Below are 18970 nucleotides of genomic sequence, written 5' to 3'. Positions count from 1 at the left end.
AGAGCGGGTGACTCGGCCATGGGCGTTCGGGTCGAACGTCGTGGGATAACCGTTCTTGGAATCCTTAGGGTTAAACTGCCCCAGAACGGATTGGATTTCGCCGCCTAATACTCTGTGAGGCGATTCAACCCAACGTTCCAAATCGGGCAAACTTAAAGCGCCCAAAGACATCCCAATCGGGCAAACCCCGGCGCCTGCCCTCTGATATATACTCCCACCTCCTTTCCCTTTCCCCCTCGTCGACGCCCCCCTCCCCGGGCGTCGCGCTGCTCAGCGGTGTCCCCGCTGAGCACGCGTTCGGCATCTTTGGTGCAGGGGCGGCCTCCTCCCGCCCCTCCTCGCTTATTCGCCCACCCCGCCCCCTCGCTTACCTGCGCACTGCGCGCTTCCTCTGCCCGCCTCCTCGCTCGCTCGCCCACGCCCACTCTTCGCGCCCCCGCCCGCGCACTCTCCGCTCCCTCGCCCGCCCGCTACTCTCCTCGCCATCGCCCGCGCTCTGCGCTCTCACCTGTCCGCTCGCCTCGCTCATATACCCGCCGGCCCTGCCTCCGTGCTCGTCAGGTGCACCGGCTAGCCGCGATACTGCGCGCCACGCGCCACGCGTACAATCCGTGCCGCTTCTTTCACCCAGTACGTCCGCACCCTAGCCTGTGTTTGCTTTACACGTCCTCGCGCGCGGTGCGCGCCGCCCTTACCCCTGCGTACATCCTCCTTGTGCGAGTCTCCTACGTCTTCGCGCGTCGCCACTACACTCTGGCTCTGCCTTTTATGCTTACCGTGGTGAGTAATGCATTTCTTCCGTCGCCATAGATAATCATCATGCTGATCATGCGTCATGACTTTCTAGAGATCTCTCTCAAGTGCATTATCTAGGGGTATACTCCTGTATAAATGTAGGTCTCAGCCACTTTCCTGATGCTTATATGCTCACTGTACAGCTATCCGTCAGGTTGTGCGTCACCGCCATGCGTAGCTGCTGCGTATGCGATGCAGTCCGGGGAAGTGCGATTGGTGAGTCATTTTATCCACAACGTTGTGTTTACACAGTGTTTATTGCCTTTCTACCCTTAGGTCGTCAGAGTACTAATGACCAACATGTGGCTCAAAGCTTGCCACTACGGTTGTTAGTGTCCAAATAAGGTGCGTTTAGGGTCAGTTATTTATAAGGCATGTAGTACGATGTGGTGCAGAAAGCGGCGCTCATCCATTGCCGCTCGTCCGATGTGGTTTGGCTGACCCTATTGAATGTTGTACGTCAGTTTGTATTCAGATGTAGTGTAGTCCTGTATAGGCGTGTGTCAATATATTATGATACGAGCATCGGCCTGATGATCACTTATGTCTGCTTGGAAATCTAGTCAGTAATCGATGGATGTAGTTGTGACGTCCAATAAGTATGGCGGTACTTATGAAGTCAGAACACCTGGGCTATGAGTATAATTCTCAGGCAGACGTGGGTTAGGTGATGGAGTATATTTCAAGTGCCTATGAGCGCGATTCTAAGGGCGCGTATGTAGGTAAGTAACAAGTAAGCAAACAATAAGTATTACGCGGGACTGAGGTGAGCGTACGCGCGATGCGTCTATATGAACGGCGCAGACAATTAAGATACTAATCAAGTAAAGTACTTGTGTACAAGCGAGCGCGGGCGGGAAACGAGGCGCGGAATTGTAACCTAGAGAGAGTGTTGGGTAACGTACAGTAAGGGCCGGTCCGATCGCGAGGCAGGGCGCGAGGCGGGCTCGCGGTCGCACCGGATACTGCGCGGAGAATGCGGCGGGCGGGTTGGATGCTCACACAGGTCAGTACTAGTACTAGGTTGCAATTGTCGGACGGTCCCAGTATTACGAATCCGGCGGGGAAGATGCGAGTTGGGCGCAAGGCGGGCACACACGCACCCCGCGCCCTGTGCGAAGCCTAGATAGTACCGCGCAGGCTCGCCGCTCGGGCCTGCGAGGGTACCCCGCACACTCTATGAGCAATGCATGGCCGGTAGTGAAATCGTAAACCAGTACTATGTCGCTGGTTTGCTAGCTCCGAGTCAGCCCGGGTGGAGGAACGTAGCACGCTTGAGGTGAGTACAGGCAGATCTAGAGCGGCACTGCTCAAGTCAGACATCATCCGCACTGGTGTTCCCGTACGTACGCACTGCATGAAGCAAATTGCCAGTGTAGGTGAATGTCTGTACATGCTGCGGCTGCCTACATTCCAGCGTGGACAAGTTTCTGCTTTGGTGTCCGACTACAGGGCCCACTTGTTAAATCAGCGTGCATCAAATAAATGCTTGGTCAGTGCAGGCGGCGTGCAGATGTAGCAACGAACAAGTGCCCCGCAACGGATGAGAACGTGCGACTCGGAGAACGAGGTGGTACATGGGGGCTAGATGGAGTACAAGACTAGCCTGCGTCTGTTACATCGAATACGTACTTGTCCCGTTGCGGCGATTCGTTTCAAGTTGTTATTCCTCATACTTATACACGAAGCTCCGCACTGTCTGCTCGCCGACCTCAGTCCCGTGTATGAGTATGTGTCTGGCATAAATCTGCGCTCATATGCAGCGACGGGCGCGGTGTCAAAGCCACCTTGGTTGGACGCAGTAGATGTGCGGGTTTTCTAACGTCGTATCACCATACTGAGGACGTCGCAGCTACACCTATCAATTATTGACTATATTTCAAAGCAGACTCATCGACATAAGAGACCATTGAGTCGGTGCTCATGATATATTGACACACATATAATGTCTGTACAGGACTACATTGCATCAGAATACAAGCTATGAGACAAACTACATCAGACGAGCGGCACTGGATAAGCCCCGCTCCCCGCACCCCCTGAGCCGTACTACATGCCTTATAAACAGATGGAACAGCCGATCCTATGCTCACCTTACTTGGACGCCAACAGCACTGGTGGCGAGCTTTGAGCTACTTACGTGTCATTATCACTCTAACAATTCAAGGGTGAAAAGGCATTAAACACAGCATAAATGCAGCTTTGTAAACAAAATAACTCACCAATCGTACTTCCCCAATATTCCATCGCATAGGCAGCAGCTATGCATGGTAAAGACGCACAAACCTGACTGATGATTGTAGAGTGAGCATACAAACATCAGGAAAGCGACTAAGACCTACATCTGTACAAAAGTACACTACTGAAGGATGCAATTGAGAGATGTCTAGTCAGCGTACTAATTATTTATGGCGACGGGAAAAGCGCATTGCTCACCGCAGGGCAGAGCCGAATCGTAGTGGCGACGCACAAAGAGGTAGGGGGCTCGCAGACGATGCACGCGGGTGTAAGGGCGGTGTGCACTGTGCACGAGGACGTGTAAAACAAACACGGGCTAGGGTGCGGACGTACAAGGTTAGGGAAGCGGCGCGAATTGTACGCGTGGCGCGTGCAGTATCGCAGCTAGCTGGAGAGCACGATGACAGAGCGGGCGGGTAGATGGGCGAGGAGAGCGGGTGAGGGCGAGGAGAACGGGCGGGCAAGGAGAGTGGCGAGCGAGCGAGGAAGCGGGCAGACGAGGACGCGGAGAGCGGGCGAGGGTGAGGAGGATGGCGAGCGGGCGAGCGGGCAGAGAGCGCGGCGAGCGCACGAAGAGCGGGCGAAGGCAAGGCCGCGAAGAGCAGGGGACGGCGAGGGCGAGCACGCAAGCAGGCGGCCGGGCAGTGGGCGGGTACGCGAAAGGGCGGGTACGCGAGGGGGCGGGGTACGCGAGGGGGCGGGGTGGGCGAGGGGGCGGGGTGGGCGAATAAGCGAGGAGGGGCGGGAGGAGGCCGCCCCTGCACCAAAGATGCCGAACGCGTGCTCAGCGGGGACACCGCTGAGCAGCGCGACGCCCGGGGAGGGGGCGTCGACGAGGGGGAAAGGGAAAGGAGGTGGGAGTATATATCAGAGGGCAGGCGCCGGGGTTTGCCCGATTGGGATGTCTTTGGGCGCTTTAAGTTTGCCCGATTTGGAACGTTGGGTTGAATCGCCTCACAGAGTATTAGGCGGCGAAATCCAATCCGTTCTGGGGCAGTTTAACCCTAAGGATTCCAAGAACGGTTATCCCAACGTCGTCGCCCTCGTCCTCACTCGCTGGTCTTTCTCGCCACGTGGGTGAATCTTTTCGGGCGCCTATACCACGGGAAACACTGGCAGGCGCTAATAGTAAGTTTCTCATCCGGTTTCCTCAGCGAGCACTCCTGCAGGCTATAAGCCAGATTCTCCTGACCGGCAACTCAAAACCTCCCTTGAACTCCCTTAGAGCACCTATCGCTGCACGACAATTTGCAAAGCAATGGAAGTAGAGAATTCATCTATTGCATCCGTGATTCCCAGCACGCCACACTACTGGCATGCTTCTGCGCTCCTGCGGTAAACCGAGCCGGCTCTCCTCAAAGATTTCCACCAAGTACTCTAATTTCACACCCAGTTTACGATTCACTCATCTCTTTCAGCTTCAGATAGTATTGCGGCCCGGTGCTTCCAGAAGGCCTGATAGTACCCCGCTAGGACAACGACCGTCCGGCCCTTGTGGCGTACCTTTTATGCAAACTTGTCTGCCTTGATGCCCCCAGTGACGTCCACGAGGACATGGTAACTATGTGCCTTTTTATCACGTCCGCAAAGTGGGCCTAAAACGCAGCCGCGACATAATCGGCGTAAGTCAATCCCGCCGGAGCAGACGTAAATAGTCCGTCTCGGATTCGTACACCACTTACATTCCAAGCTCCACAGCCTGCCACACGTTCAGTTGTAATGCTTCACCACGACCCCGTGTATCACCTCCACCTCATTCCCGTCCTCCCTCTTCTCCAGCTTCGACACCCCGTACGCGCTCGTCACCCCCGTTCGATACTGCCGCGACGTCGGGGCGCGCGTGTCCTCAAACCGCCGCACGACGCCCACGCGCTGCAGCACCGGGCTCTCGAGCCGCGGCGCAAGCGGCACGTCGTCGTCCGCCATGCAAAAGTAGAACACGCCGAGGCGCGCGCACCCGGCTTGGTCCGCCGGCGGTTGGCGCACGCGGTGGATCGTCGCCTTGTAGAAGCCTCCGGAGAGGAATTCGATGCCGTCGCCGATGTTCACGACCTATGCAGGGGAGACAGTGAGGACGCGTAGGGCGCGAGAGGAGGCGGCCGGAACATACCAGGGCGTTCTCGATGTGGCGGACCCAGCGCCACTGCCCATCGGGGCACTGGATTTGCAGGCCGGACACGGGCTGGCTCCAGAGGATGGTGATGGTACCGATGTCTACCAGGATACGCATGAATGGACTTGTCTTACTCGCGTATGCTTGGACGTACCGGTATGGCCCTTCATCCATACGTTGTTCGTGTTTACTTCTTCCTCTTGCGAGCGGGGATAGCTAGAGAAGATCGTTGCGTGGTGCTTTAGTAAACACCGTGAGAATGGGGTCTATAGATATGCTCACTATTTCATCGCGCGTGCTGAACTGTCCGCGGGGCGGTCAAAGTTGTGCAGGTTCACGAATGTGTCGTCGGGCAGTTCCATTCCCTGAGCAAGCATCCTGTGAACAGCGATGTTACGATCTTCGCGCACATACAGGGCCGAACAACGAACCTGAGCAGGGGGTGCAAGATGTTGTGATGGTTGTGCTCTGTAAACGCGCGCAACTCTGGTAGGAACGGCTCAATCGCACGCGGGTGCTGCTGCAGCTCTGGGTCCGTAACGGCGCGGTGGACTACATGCGCGCGCGTTCAGCAAGGAAGCCTGAGCCAAGAGTACTGGGGCGCGGCTCGTACAGTTGTATTGTTCGATCTGGTCGCGCACGCCGTTGCTGATGTCCTGATATACCATTTTAGTTAGCTACAGTGACAGAAGGCCACTGGGAAACTGACCCAAGTCTGACGCGGCTTGTAGCCCCTGTAGGACCCCGTCTTCTGAAAGTCCCCGGTGAGGCGCTTCTTCTCGTCTTCTGGGACCTGAGTGAACATCGCGTCGGCGATGTCAAAGACTCGCGCATTCTGGAGATAGATGCATATCGGTACGCATCCCATGGGCGATAGACCGAAAGATAGCGCAACGTACCTGAGCTTGGGTATACCCGTGGTTGACGATGTACAGGAAGCCGTACGTGCGCATCGCATCGCGCACTTGGGAAGCAAGAGCTGAGCGGCCCTCGGGCGTGCCGGCCTCGGAAAAATCGATAATTGGAAGTGGTGCCCATTCTACTACAGCGCAAGCGTGGGCGTGAGCATGGATACAAACCGACGAACGGGCGGTGTGACTCACAGTCCTCCTTGGTAGGGGGCGCAGGCGTATAGCGAGGAAGGGAGGGTAGCGTCGGTGCGGGCATATCGAGGAGGTACCTGGGATTGTGCCAGTACACGCTGTCGGTATGGAAGCGATGACCACATACTTATGGGAGCACGACGGGTGCCATCTGACCGCAGGAAGCCTAGTCGTGTGAGCCGAGTCGCTTATGCAGAACGCATCCCTGCTTCTACCAGCATAGAGGGTGTGTCGGAAGACGGGGTCCGTTACACGCAGAAGGGCGCAGGATAGCCACGGTCGAGTTCGACGACTATCAGCTGGTCCGATTCTGATAAGAGCGGTAGGCGGCGGCGAGAGACCACCCACGGAGGACAACGAGAAGCCCATGCGAGCAAGAAATGGCTATATGGAGAAGAGAACAAGCGGTGAGCCGTCGGGCGGAGTTCGATGCTCCAACCGGTGCGGGAGTAACATGATGGTGAACCTTTGTGTGCGGTATGCATGGAAGCACTGTCGCCAGAGTGGGACACAATTCAGACAGCGCAGCGACCTGCGAGGGACTCCAAGTAATGTCATTGAATATATATTTTGCTTCCTACGTGCTTCAATGCTCGTCAGCGAGATTCTTGTCGATAATTTTGAGGGACTCGCCCCACCTAATCGGAGGACCTCGCAGTCAGTAGCCTGAGTGTCCGTCAGCTTATAGCAAGATACGCCGACCATCAAGACTACTTGGTGTCTTTCAAGTGCTTATAAGAAACACCAGAGAACCGGCTTGCGTGTACCTGTGGGCGATCTCGTTACGAACGTTGAACATTTGAGGGAAAGGAGTTGCTTGCCTCGTCGTGCGGCCACCAGTGCGCGAGCGTCTAATCCCACGTCAACCCCACGTGGGCAGGTAGAAATTGGGCGCTTGCAGGAAAACTGCTCCTCATTCTCCTCTTTCCTGTCCGCCATGTTATCCTGCACCCGTGCTCACAGCGGGTACCACAGGCTTCTCCAGATAGTCTGAGTAGCAACGGAGAGCATTGTTGCAACCATGAGGTACGTTACACCCTTCCACTTGCTCTCCCAGCTCATCCGGAATTTAGCTGGGCTCTGCGATCGCTAACACTCGATCCTGTCAGGCTTCTGTAGACCTTGGCAAATTTGTTGTCGCTTGCAAACGGTAGTCTGAGAAACTACGTGGTTTAACGATTTGAATCATGTATATTCACTAGCCATTACACAACCCTTATGCACCATCTACTCACTGCTTCCAGCGCCAGATACTACCGCGCCCGTTGGTCACCCAATCGAGTTGGTTCGCAAGCTTGATATCCACGCCCAAGTCCGCCGCAAAGGTGACCACGGCCGCGGGATCCTTCAAAAACGCTTGTCCCGCCAGAACCACGTCCGCTTGGCCTTTGTCGAGGACCTCCTGCGCCAGCTTGCCCGTCTTGATCCCACCAACGGTGCCTACGAGGACGCGGTCTCCGTGCGCCTTCTTCACGGCCTCCGCGAAGTGCGCTTGGTACGCGTACGCGACGAACTCGAGCTTCTGGCGCGAGTCGATCCCGCCAGACGAGACGTCGATGAGGTCGACGCCGTGGTCGGCAGCGATCCCGGCGAGGCGGACGGTGTCGTCCAGCTGCCAGGACGACTCGTTCGGGGCGATCTTCTCGAGCCAGTCGGTCGCCGAGAGCCTGCAAATCCGGTGATCAGTTTACTTTCTAGGACTGATCGGGAGAGCGTGGCGTACCTCAGGAAGAGAGGCGTGCTATCAGGAATGACCTTGCGGATGGCGTCCACGACCTCGATGACGATGCGTGCGCGGTTCTCAAAGCTCCCGCCGTAGTCGTCCGTGCGCTTGTTCGCCACCGGGCTCAGGAACTCGTGCAAGAGGTACCCGTGGCCAGCGTGGATCTCGATCACGTCGATTCCCGCGACGACCGCGCGCTTCGCAGCGGCCGCCCATTGCCCGACAACCTCCCGAATCCCGTCCTTTGTGAGCTCCTTCGGCTGCTGCACGGCCTCCTTCGCTCCTTCCTCCAGCGTCGCCTTGAACTCCTCGTTCACCAACCACGCCTTCTTCAAGTCGCCCTCCTTGTACGCGTTCGGGCTGGGGGCGAGCACCTCCTCCGGCCACCCGCCGAGCGCCTTCGGGATAATCGCGTTCGGCGCAAGCCACAGCGGGGCGGTCGAGCCCTTGCGCCCGGCGTGGCCGAGCTGGACGCCGATCTTCTGGCCCTGGCTGTGCGCGAACTGCACGAGCTCGCGGAGCGGGGCGATCTGCGCGTCGGACCACAGACCGCAGTCGTGCAGCGTGCCGCGGCCCTCGGGGGACACGGCGGTCGCCTCGATGATCGTGAGGCCCGGGCCGCGCAGGATGACCGCGCCCACTATTTGTTTATAGAGGTGATGGGTGAGGAATCGACGTGAGCGGAGAGAGGTGGGAAGGGCGACGTACGGATGGCGGTGTGGAACGCGGTAACGCTGCCGTCGGTGTTGCCAGAGGAAAGGCCCATAGGGCTCACCTGTACCAGAAGCCGTCAGTACGCCACACGCCGCATCCGCCGTTGCGAGAAGAACGTACGAAGAGCCTGTTCTGAAACTCAACCCCGCGGATCTTAATAGGCTGGAAGAGCGACGGGATGGGCGTTCCGTCCTTGGAGGGTGCAGCTGTGCCTGCCGGTGGCTTCTGCGCCGGGGTGAAGTAGGGCATGTTGGGAGCCCCCTCAGTGATGAACTGTGCCATGACTGGTGTTGTGGTGTTGTGGTGTACGTATGCCGTTGTGAGTTTCTGTATGTTTTTGTCGTCCTCACCTCTCTATATACCAGTTCTACTGCACATCCACAGCTCTCGACCCTCTGCGCGAGCTGGTCGACGCATAGCTGTCCATCCGCAGGGCGCGGACGCTTACTGCAGTGGCCTCTAAGCCTGACGCATATACCGACTTTGCGGAGAGCATGCAACGTACTGCACGTCCTGCGGCACAGTCCACTTTGGGCCGTGGCTGTCGGCGGGCACAGCTTTCGCCCCTCTCCGACCGGTCTGTGATGCCTCTCGGTCACGCACGGAAACCCGGTCGGAGACCAGGGGTTTTGATGGGGGAATTACTGCTCACTCTGTTCAGCACCCGAGAAGCTCTGCCGTTAGGACGCGTGTGCGTTCCTTCGACACGAACCCATCGGAGACCATCTAATCGTCCGGTGTCAGCGCCATCTCTTTATGGGGAGCAGCTCGCACATCGTGTCGCCCCCACATGTCCGCAGCACCCTAATCCCAGGTCTCATGCTTTGCAGCTGAGGGCGTGCGGGTGCTATGCAACAAACCATGCGTACACTGAATTATCCTCAGCTCTGCGTCAAGCGCTGGCTCACACTTGCTCTGTAGGCGTAGTGTGTTTTCGCGCATAAGCATGCACCGCTGATGTGGTATGGCTATCGTATACAGCTATTACGCACACTAAAACGCAAGAGGTGGCGGACGTGCGTCGGATCGGGAAAGGAGCAATACGGTAGTGTTCAAGTCAGTCTGTCGCGTCACAGTGTATACCGGAAGGTGGGCGCGCGCTCCCCCATCCTCTTCAGCTCTTCCGCTGTGTACTCCACCTTGGTCCCCGTCTCCTCTTCTTGGCGCTGCGCTGCGTCTCGACGTCTGTTCCCGCGCCAAAACGCGAGCACCGTAAGGGGCACCAGGATGAGACCCATACCGATGAAACCCAGCACGGTGGCATCTAGACATGTACAGCACAGAAAAGGTCAAAGGATATGAAGAGCTGAGGACTCTGGCTTGAATTGGAATCCACGTACGTCCCGAGAGATAGCGTGGTGCGTCTTGGACTTGGAACGCGTTGCTGGCGATGATTCCTCCCATAGTCCCGAACGTGATCTGCATTCCGATACCTACGCCGCGCTTGTAATGTCCCACTGTGTTATTCCCCAGCCTAGAAAGACGGAGAGCTGGTAAGAAACGACCCATACTGGTCCTTTATGACGCACCAAGAGATCATAAAGGGACCGGCCTCATATGCACCGATGACGATAAGGTACGTTCCGAAGTACTTGACCCCGATGCTCGCGTCGGAAGCCTGGATCGCATAACCGGTGAACGCAAGCATGAGTCCCCCGACAATGAACGGGGAGCGCAGCTTGGTGTGGTCGGACAGTGCTGAACATATCACGACGGTGACAGCTGATCACACATACGCATCTTAGGAGTACGTCGAAAAAAGTGGTAGCGCGACATACTGGCTATCGCGTATGCTGGAACGGTGAGTAGCTGCGAGATCGCGGGGTTGAATCCAAGACTTCAGATGGCAGGGGTGATCAGTACACACGGGACTGCTGGTAACAGATACACGAACCCATTGATGATCGTCCTGTCGTGGGATATATATCAGTTTGGCGGCTCGGTCAGTAATGCATTTGCAACTCACGGGAGGAAAAGCGAGGCGCCATACACTAGGAAGTACAATAGTGAGTGGCCTGTGTCATACGAATGCAACGGCAGAAGTGTGAGCTTACTGGGAGTGGTGATAGCCATGTTGCTGATGCACCAAAGGATGATCTTCCAGTCGCAGAGTGCGTCCGTGATATGCCGAAGCTGAAACTCTTCTTCCTCTCCTACGGACCCGTTGTCCTCTTCTACTCGCATTTCCGCGATATTATTATCGATGCATAACAGGAGACTCAAGATAGTGAGGGCTACTCACTGAGGCGATTGATTACAAAGGAGCGCTCTTCTTGGGTGAGGAAGGTAGCAGTCGCAGGCAGGTCGACGAAGACTGCGCGCCGCACGAAGACGCGCATGATGTCAAACAGCATTCTTCGCTTGTCACTCTGCGAGATTCCGTACCGGCGAAAGCAATAAGAGAAGCCACTATGGTGAATAGTCCCTCGATGATCTACAGAAGCGTCAGCGTCAGCGTTTCGCTCAACAGACCTCGACTGCTGAGACTTACAAAGATCCATGACCACCCGAGCAACCCTCCTGCACCGGACATGAAGGAGATCCCATATGCCAACAGCCCAGAGAACGCCCCTGAGAATGTCGCGCCTCCCCAGAAGAGGCCGAAGCGCCACTGCAGCATGTGTCGCGGGTACCATAACGATAACCTGTCAGGAAAAGCGAGTGTGCAGATTTAGCTTTGTGGGTGTACTAGCAGAAGGCCGGAGAGTGCGGAACACGTACAGGTAGTATATACCAGGTGCCAAGCCAGATTCAGAGATACCGAGGCAGACACGCACACCGACGAGCTGAGGGTAGCTGTAAAACGAAATGCCTTTAAGATTGGGGCCGCGAGCCAGAAAGGTAGCTCTGCTTACGTTTTCACTAGACCTTGAAGTGTACTGTAGGTTGGTCCGAGTCCATCGTCAGCATGGAACGACCTGCGCTGACGACACTGAACGCCTCACGAGACGATCCCCCATGCCAGCTGTTACATACTAGTCAGGAATGATACTCGGCACATCAGGAGACCCCATGGAGGCTTACCGCGATTCCGGGAAGCCAGCGAGAAGGTCTGAATTTCTTTAGGACCAGGCTTCGAACGCGTCAATTCGTCAGTGTGGGACTCGACGCCTGGTACGTCATCCAGCTACATATTTACTTACTTTGCTGGAATGTTGAAGAGCAGATAGGCCTTGTATCCCTTTGAGCATACTGAGAGAATAATATGTTCGAGACGTACCAGATAGTACATTGTCTGCCGGAGATAATGAGCATCAGGCACCACATACACATACGTACTGAATAGCTTACAAGAGCGATATTGTACCGTTGACCACTGAGGTCAAGTTGTGTAAGAAGTCCTTGCAGCTTCGCATTTCCTGCATCGTTTGATAAGTCCGCTGTCCACTTTGAAACCGCAGATTGTGTAGCAAGAGCTCACCAATATTGCCTCTATCGAGATAGGAGACAAGGTACAACAACGTCGATATTGGGATGAGGCGCATGTCAACCTTGCGCCAGAGGCGTCTCTCCTCTTCGGCGGTAAGCACGGGTGGAGGCGGAAGCCCGCCACTTCCCACAGCGAGCTGAGAGACCTCAATCGTGGCCTCCACATCGCCGTTCTTCTCCCCGATCGGCCGTAGTGGTGTCTGTCCTTCATTGGACATACTGGGCGCGGCCGTACACGGGGACGGGTGGTGAATACAGGCGGAGTGCCGACGACCGACTTCATTTAACCCCCGTGCGCACGATTTGAGTTATAGAACTATGAATTCACCTGACCCGACATCCATCACATAACCGTTAAGTTCACTGGAGCGTCCGAACAGTGGTCGAAGGTCTCTCGGCGCTCTGCGCACGGCGCTCCGTGAGAGCCTGTGCGTACGGGCTATCCGGACCTTATACCAGCACCCAGGTCTTCAACGCTATCGTAAAATGACATTGATGAGCTGCAGCAAGAGCGACAACTGCCACGAACGACTCACTTGTGAAATGGTCAACCTGGATGAGACTACGGGACCCGCGATGGACATCAGGCCGCCGCTTCTACAGTTCTATGCTCAGGGAATAGAAGCCTCAGATCCTGCCGCGAAGCCATCAAGAGGAGGTGACTTACCTATAATTGAAACTCGCTAGACTTGGCTCTCACGCGGAGCAACATTGTCACAATGCAAGCCTGGCTCGAACGCTGAACCTGCAGGGGCTTCCAGTCAGCGAAAGGCGGCTACGGTCGCCTCACGAGACTGTGAGTATACGGTGATAAGGGGTAAATTATCTCCTATAATCAGGGTATGATGCAACTTACAACGTCCCTGGCAAGGACACTTACCTTCAACTTCCTTCCCTGTAGAGCTCGCAAGTATGGAGCCGACTCGGCCACTGCAGCCCCCGCAGCGGAAGAACATCGTTTCGCGCTCGGACGACATTCATATTGTAAGGGATACAGATGCGGCTTGTGTGCGTTTATGCTTCGCCGGCGCCGAGCGGGGCGTGGAAGCGGACACGAGCAAAGAGCTCCAGAGGCCGCAGCACTGATTGGGTTCCGAGTATGGCAGGGTGAGACGCACCGTTGATGGAATAACAAGTACGTTTGCGCTCAAACCTCGCGAGAACGTGACATGAAAGCTTTCGGCATTGGATCAGCAAGTCATAAGAATTAGGCCTGAGCAGATCACAATGTATATCGGAAAGTGGGCGCTCGTGCACCCATGATTCTCAGCTCTGCTGCTGTATACTCCACCTTCGCCCCTGTTTCCCCCGTACGACGCTGGACCTCATCGCGTCGTTTGTTCTCGCGCCGATACGCGAAAGCCATCAGCGGGATGAGGACGAGGCCCATCCCCGTGAGAGCCAGCTCTGCAATATCTAGAAGGAAACAGACAGTTGTGAGTAAGGAGCCGCCAACAGGAACGACTTTGACGCACGACCGGGGAGATAGCGTGGTGCATCCCGTACGCGGTAGGCATTGTTGGCGATGATTCCTCCGATATTTCCGCCCATGACCTGCAATCCGATGCCAATGCCACGCTTGTAGTGGCCCACTGTGTTGTTCCCTAGCCTATCGAGAGTATGTGAAATCATAAGTAGTAAACGAGGTCCATAGTAAGACGCACCAAACGATGATGATTGGGGCGCTCACGTAGCACCCGATAACGATGAGGTACGTGCCCAAGTACTTGACGCCAATGCTCGCGTGAGAGGCGTTAATTGCGAATCCGATGAACGAGAACAGGAGTCCTCCGAATACGAATGGCGAGCGCATCTTGGTGCGGTCAGAGAGCTTTGAGCATACCAGTACTGTGACGGCTGAGCGCGGTGGCAAGTGAGCAAAATTATGTGAGCTGGGCAAGGCGGATTGGCGACTTACTTGCTGTAATGTAGGCTGGAACCGTCAGCAATTGGGAGATCGCAGTGCCGAAGCCGAACCTTCAAGGGGGTTACGCCAGGTCAGTAGACAGATCATTCAAAGATGAGCATATCTACCCATTGATAATCGACCTGCCGTTGACCATGTCAGCGCCATGGAAGGGATCGTAAAGGGTCATTGACTTACGGCAGAAAGAGCGCAGCTCCGTAGACTAGAAAGCATGATGGTTAGAAAAAAGAAGCCCACAATGCAAGGCGGAGCGTGTACACACTGGGTGTTACCACAGCCATGTTTCCGATACTCCCAGCCACAATTGTCCAGTCGAAGAGCGCATCAGTAAAATGGCGAGGCCGAAATCCTTCTTCTTCCCCAACAGACCCGTTGTCGTCCTCTGTTCATATGGTTAAGTTATAGTTATACCGACACGACGACGGCAACTCCGGTGGCAATATCGAGCTGCTTACTGAGGCGGTTGATCAGGAATGAACGCTCCTCTAGCGTGAGGAAAGTGGCGGTATCGGGCAGATCGACGAAGACTGCATGCAAGTTCACACGTGTTATCAAAGTTTCGTGCTCCGCAAGGCTCGCAGAACACATACCAGCGAAGGCAATCAGCGCAACGACCACAGTCAACAGGCCCTCGATTATCTGTAACATGGTAAGTATCTTGAAAACCTACCGGACCGTGTTGACACTCACGAAGATCCAAGACCATCCAAGTAATCCTCCCGCCCCGGACATGAAGGAGATGGCATACGCCAGCAACCCCGAGAATGCCCCAGCGAAGGTCGCTCCTCCCCAGAATAGGCCGAAGCGCCATTGAAGCATGTGCCGTGGGTACCACATCGACAGCCTAGCAAAAGGTAAATGGCGTGTCGAATGTGAACGTGATATCACGTTAAAAACTCACCAGTAATATATGCCGGGGGACAGGCCGGATTCTGCTGCACCAAGGCAGATTCGAACACCAACAAGCTGAGGGTAGCTTTAAGGAGAAGATGTTAGCAACAAGTGCACGCACGGAAAGAATGTAGTACCTCTTGACTAGGCCTGTCAGCGTGCTGTAGTAAGACGTAAGCATCGTCAATACGGGAGGTACTACAAGGGTGATGTAGGTATAACGCCTTACGCTGCAACGCCCCAGGCGAGCTGCAGTGGAACTCTCGTTATTTTCGCTCTCATCTTGCCAAGAGGAAACTCACAGTCAGACCAGGAAGCCAGCGAGACGGCCGGAACTTCTTGAGCACGAGACTAAGGCGATAGTCGGTCTCGAGCATCGGATAAGTTAACGTAACACCGAACGCTCACTTTGACGGTACGGTGAAAAGCAAGTAGAACTGAATTTCGGTGAGTGATCTTTCGTAAACTCTCCGAGGGCGTACACTTACTAGGTAGAACATGGTCTATTGGCAAGACGATAAGCATGATATCAAACACCGTTGCCACGATCCATTCACCAGAGCAATGTTATACCTCTCGCCGCTGAGATCGAGTTGGATGAGCAGCCCTTGCAGCTTCGCGTTGCCTGCATCGTGTTGTATGGTGAACCAGATTCGATACTTTCGCTGGTTGACATCAACGTACCAATATTGCCTCTGTCGAGGTAGGAGACCAAATACATCAGCGTGGCGATCGGAATGATCCGCATGTCGATTTTGCGCCAGAGACGCCTCTCCTCTTCGGCAGTGTACGCGGGCGGAGGCGGAAGACCATCTTCTCCGTATGTGAGCGGGCGGGCTTCAGAAACCATCGCCTCCGCGTCGTCAGGGACCTTCTTTTCGACTGGACTCGGCGGTGTCACGTCATCGCTGGACATCCTGAATGTGTTTGTACTGAAACAAGACTGAGCAGTGTCAAGCGGCAAGAGATGCTGTTGGGCGTCGACGAGCCACGCCCTGTATGTATCATCTTCATGGCTTCAGATATAGACGTATCGACTCACCGGACCGAGGGACGTCAGGTAGCCTTTAGGTTTGCTGGAGCAGCCGAAGAGGAAAAACGGTCAACCGCGACGAGCTTCGTCCGGTGTCCCACAAAAACGTTCTTCGGGCGCTGAGGAACACGGTCGACAGTTGATGTCATATACATCGCAACCACCTTCAGTAGCTTTCGGAATCAAAGTCGGCTGCTGAATCTTGCAATCTAAAAGCAACAGCTGTAGCAAGGACGGACAGCAATGAGCTTATTACTAAATAACCGCTGGGCGAGTTACTCACTCCTGGACAATTATTGACAGCGGAAGTGCCGAACGGACTTCACGGGGCTCCTGATAGCTACACGTTGTCAGGATCCAGGGCCCTCGGGCTTACGCTTTTACATCAGGTGGCGGCTTGTTGCAACCTGAAGCAGAGGACTATACCCCAAATATGCGCTGCGCGTGACCACTACGAAGGACAGAGAAGACATGAAGACGTTAACATCAACCTACCAACAGAAGCAAGAAGGCTCACCTATAGCTCTGACAAGCACCGGACTCCCATTGGGGCACAGCGATCTCCGAGTACGCTCCAGCTAATAGCGTTCAGGCAACCACGAACGTGTGGTAACGCGCCGCGGCGTTCGCCAGGGCGGGGCAGGAGAAGTACACATATAATTACACCGGACGCGCCGCGTCCTGACATTAGGTTCCCCCGGATACAATACAGTAACTCACAAGTACACTTCTCGCAGAGCTTCCTCATCCGCGGCGTCACCCGCAGCGCGGGGCCCGCCCCTCCTATCGCGACGCCGCGCCAGGCTTCGCGGGCCCCACGCTCACGGTGCTGCTCACCGTGGTCATCATCATCGACATCGGGACCGGCATCCGCTGCATCGACTGCCCGTGCGCCAGCCCCGCGTGCGGCCGTTCCTCGCTGTCCCTCTCGCCCCCCGCCCCCGCCCCAGAAGTCCGTGTTGTGGGTGAAGAGCTTGAACCTCGTGCGGCCGAGCGTCGTCCATACAGCGCAGAATGCCGGAACGTCGTGTACCCGCTCGGGACCATCGGCATGCCCGGCAGCGGAATGGGATGATGTTGCTGCTGAAAGTGCCGGTGCGCCTGCTCTGAATGCGCCGCTGCGGCAGGCACTGAATCTTGTATTGGCGCGCAGAGCGGCGACAGGGGGTGTGATCGCGCGCTCCCAACGCTGCGCAGGCTGCCCATCGACGGGCGCGAGAGCGGCGGAGAGGCGGACGAAGAGCGCGGAGGAGGTGCTTCCGCGGCGCCTTGACCCCGGTGTAAACGCAGCTCCGCACTGGAGACGGACGCGCGCTTCGACTGGGCTTGGCTCTTCGTCGAACCCCCAATCGCGCTTCGCATCGTGCGTTTCAGCAGCGAGTCCACGGAAGAGTAGCTCGATAGCGTCCGTCCGCCATGGTCCATCGCAGCCGTGCCGCGCTTCACGCGCCGTCCGCGTGAGCTGGGGACGGGCTGCCAGTGGAGGTAGCCATAGTACGAGCTCGGCCGCGCGCTGGGAGCAGGGTCGCCGCTATGTACGGAGGACCCATCGCCCTCGGTGCCTGTGTCCATCTCCGCGTCGCTGCCGCTGGGCTCGCGGGACCGGACGTGCGCCCACGGATCTGGGTTTTCGTGTTCAGGCGTGGTGAAGGCAGGAGAAGGGGAGCCTGTACGGTCTATGTCCCATTCGTTGCCGGCGCTCCAGTAAGGGTCCCCGGGAATAGCAGTCTCAAGTGTGTCGCTGCGGTGGATCCGGCGAGATAGCATGGACTGCTCGCGACGGCGCTGCGCGATCGCGATGTCCAGCCAGCCCTCCCATTCCGCCTCACTTTCGTCCGAATCGTCGGCGAGAGGAGGAACTGGGTGAGGCGCGTCGAATTCGCCCAGCGTCGCTGAGTTCGAGTCAACGCCGAATGTAACGGCAGAGTCGCTGACATGCCGTCCGGGCCGTGGACGCGAGCGCGAGCGTGGTGGGTATTCCAGCGGGGAGGCCTCAAGGGCGCTTAAGCGGCGCGCCCATTCGATCTCGAGCTCGTCGTCGTCTTCATCCTCGTCTTCTGAGTTCTCTTCGTCGCCGAACATCACAAGTTCCATTGCGCGCCCGACCGCACCAAGACCCGCGCGTCGCGCTTTGCGCGTGATTGCGAGACGCCATTCCGGATATGGCACACCGTGCTCCGTTATGAGCGTGTCTATGCGCAATGGAGGTGGTCGCGCGGGCGTAACTGGACGAGTAGGCGGTGCAGAGGCGAGTGGGGAGCTTGGGAAGGGGTATGCGGTACCCGACTCGTGTGGTGGCTGCGATGAGAACGATGGCTTGGCAGGAGATGAAGATGCTGTGGGAGGAAAGGTATATGATGAAGAGGGGCCGGGAGTAGGGAGATCGGACGGAGAGAAGGGCGACGATGTTCGCGTGTTGAAGACGATTGGTGATGGTGCGGATCGCGAGGGCGCGCGCTCAGGCAGAAAAGAAGATTCGCATGAGGTCGGGGCGTGTCTGTGCAGCACTCGCAGTATATGTGAACATGCTTATATGCGCGCATATAGTCAGCTTGGTTGACGTAACAATCAGGTCCGCACGTACCTGCACTAGTGAGCATGTCGAGTACGATCCATACTGCTTCTTCCCCCTCACATTCGGAATCATCCAGCCCAGAACGACTCCCTCGTCGTGCAAGTGCGTCCCACATTTCGGCAAGACCAGATCCACTGGGACTCCCCATGAGTGCACTCGCGCTAGACGCGAGACTACTGCTCAGAGTCGCGGACGCCTCGCGTGAACCCCGTCGCCACCACGCGTCTCGTGCTGGTGGGGATGATGCCTCCGACGAGTTCCGCTCGAATGGCACAGATAGGGAGTCCTGGCTCATGGTTCGGTGTCGCGGTGGTGTAGCAGCTCCGTCCAAGAACTTGACGCAGATAACATCGGGCCCGGATGAAGACAAGCCCGGTGTGGGCAGAGAGCGTGTGCGGCGAGAGGAACGAAGTGGCAGATCAAAATGGG

The 18970-nt window shown here is 56.5% G+C and overlaps 4 protein-coding genes across 4 annotated transcripts; all 4 read right to left on the bottom strand.

Moving 5' to 3' along the window:
* Positions 1 to 4743: 4743 nt before the first annotated feature.
* TRAVEDRAFT_133803 (Clavaminate synthase-like protein) lies at positions 4744 to 6313 on the bottom strand (the record flags this gene model as incomplete). Its single annotated transcript, XM_008045417.1, has 9 exons — positions 4744 to 5085; positions 5144 to 5247; positions 5301 to 5362; positions 5429 to 5524; positions 5578 to 5672; positions 5743 to 5802; positions 5856 to 5981; positions 6046 to 6188; positions 6250 to 6313. 9 exons carry the CDS (start codon positions 6311 to 6313, stop codon positions 4744 to 4746), a joined length of 1092 nt encoding a protein of 363 aa, XP_008043608.1.
* Positions 6314 to 7480: 1167 nt separating this feature from the next.
* Positions 7481 to 8968, bottom strand: TRAVEDRAFT_173804 (FMN-linked oxidoreductase; the record flags this gene model as incomplete). Its single annotated transcript, XM_008045416.1, has 5 exons — positions 7481 to 7916; positions 7973 to 8232; positions 8290 to 8612; positions 8681 to 8747; positions 8807 to 8968. The coding sequence occupies 5 exons, from the start codon at positions 8966 to 8968 to the stop codon at positions 7481 to 7483; spliced, it is 1248 nt and encodes a 415-aa protein (XP_008043607.1).
* Positions 8969 to 9756: 788 nt separating this feature from the next.
* On the bottom strand, positions 9757 to 15849 carry TRAVEDRAFT_134165 (MFS general substrate transporter; the record flags this gene model as incomplete). The annotated part of the gene is made up of 16 exons (XM_008045415.1): positions 9757 to 9950; positions 10027 to 10160; positions 10216 to 10408; positions 10465 to 10523; positions 10575 to 10595; positions 10653 to 10677; positions 10741 to 10860; positions 10929 to 11000; positions 11072 to 11120; positions 11178 to 11331; positions 11408 to 11482; positions 11542 to 11565; positions 11632 to 11651; positions 11711 to 11759; positions 11907 to 12045; positions 15618 to 15849. The coding sequence occupies 16 exons, from the start codon at positions 15847 to 15849 to the stop codon at positions 9757 to 9759; spliced, it is 1560 nt and encodes a 519-aa protein (XP_008043606.1).
* Positions 15850 to 16749: 900 nt separating this feature from the next.
* On the bottom strand, positions 16750 to 18251 carry TRAVEDRAFT_74582 (uncharacterized protein; the record flags this gene model as incomplete). The annotated part of the gene is made up of 1 exon (XM_008045414.1): positions 16750 to 18251. Exon 1 carries the CDS (start codon positions 18058 to 18060, stop codon positions 16750 to 16752), a length of 1311 nt encoding a protein of 436 aa, XP_008043605.1. The 5' UTR covers positions 18061 to 18251.
* Positions 18252 to 18970: the final 719 nt, after the last annotated feature.

Source organism: Trametes versicolor (assembly GCF_000271585.1).
Source record: "Trametes versicolor FP-101664 SS1 unplaced genomic scaffold TRAVEscaffold_12, whole genome shotgun sequence".
Taxonomy (NCBI): Eukaryota; Fungi; Basidiomycota; class Agaricomycetes; order Polyporales; family Polyporaceae; genus Trametes; species Trametes versicolor.
This window is presented reverse-complemented; position numbering and strand designations above follow the sequence as displayed.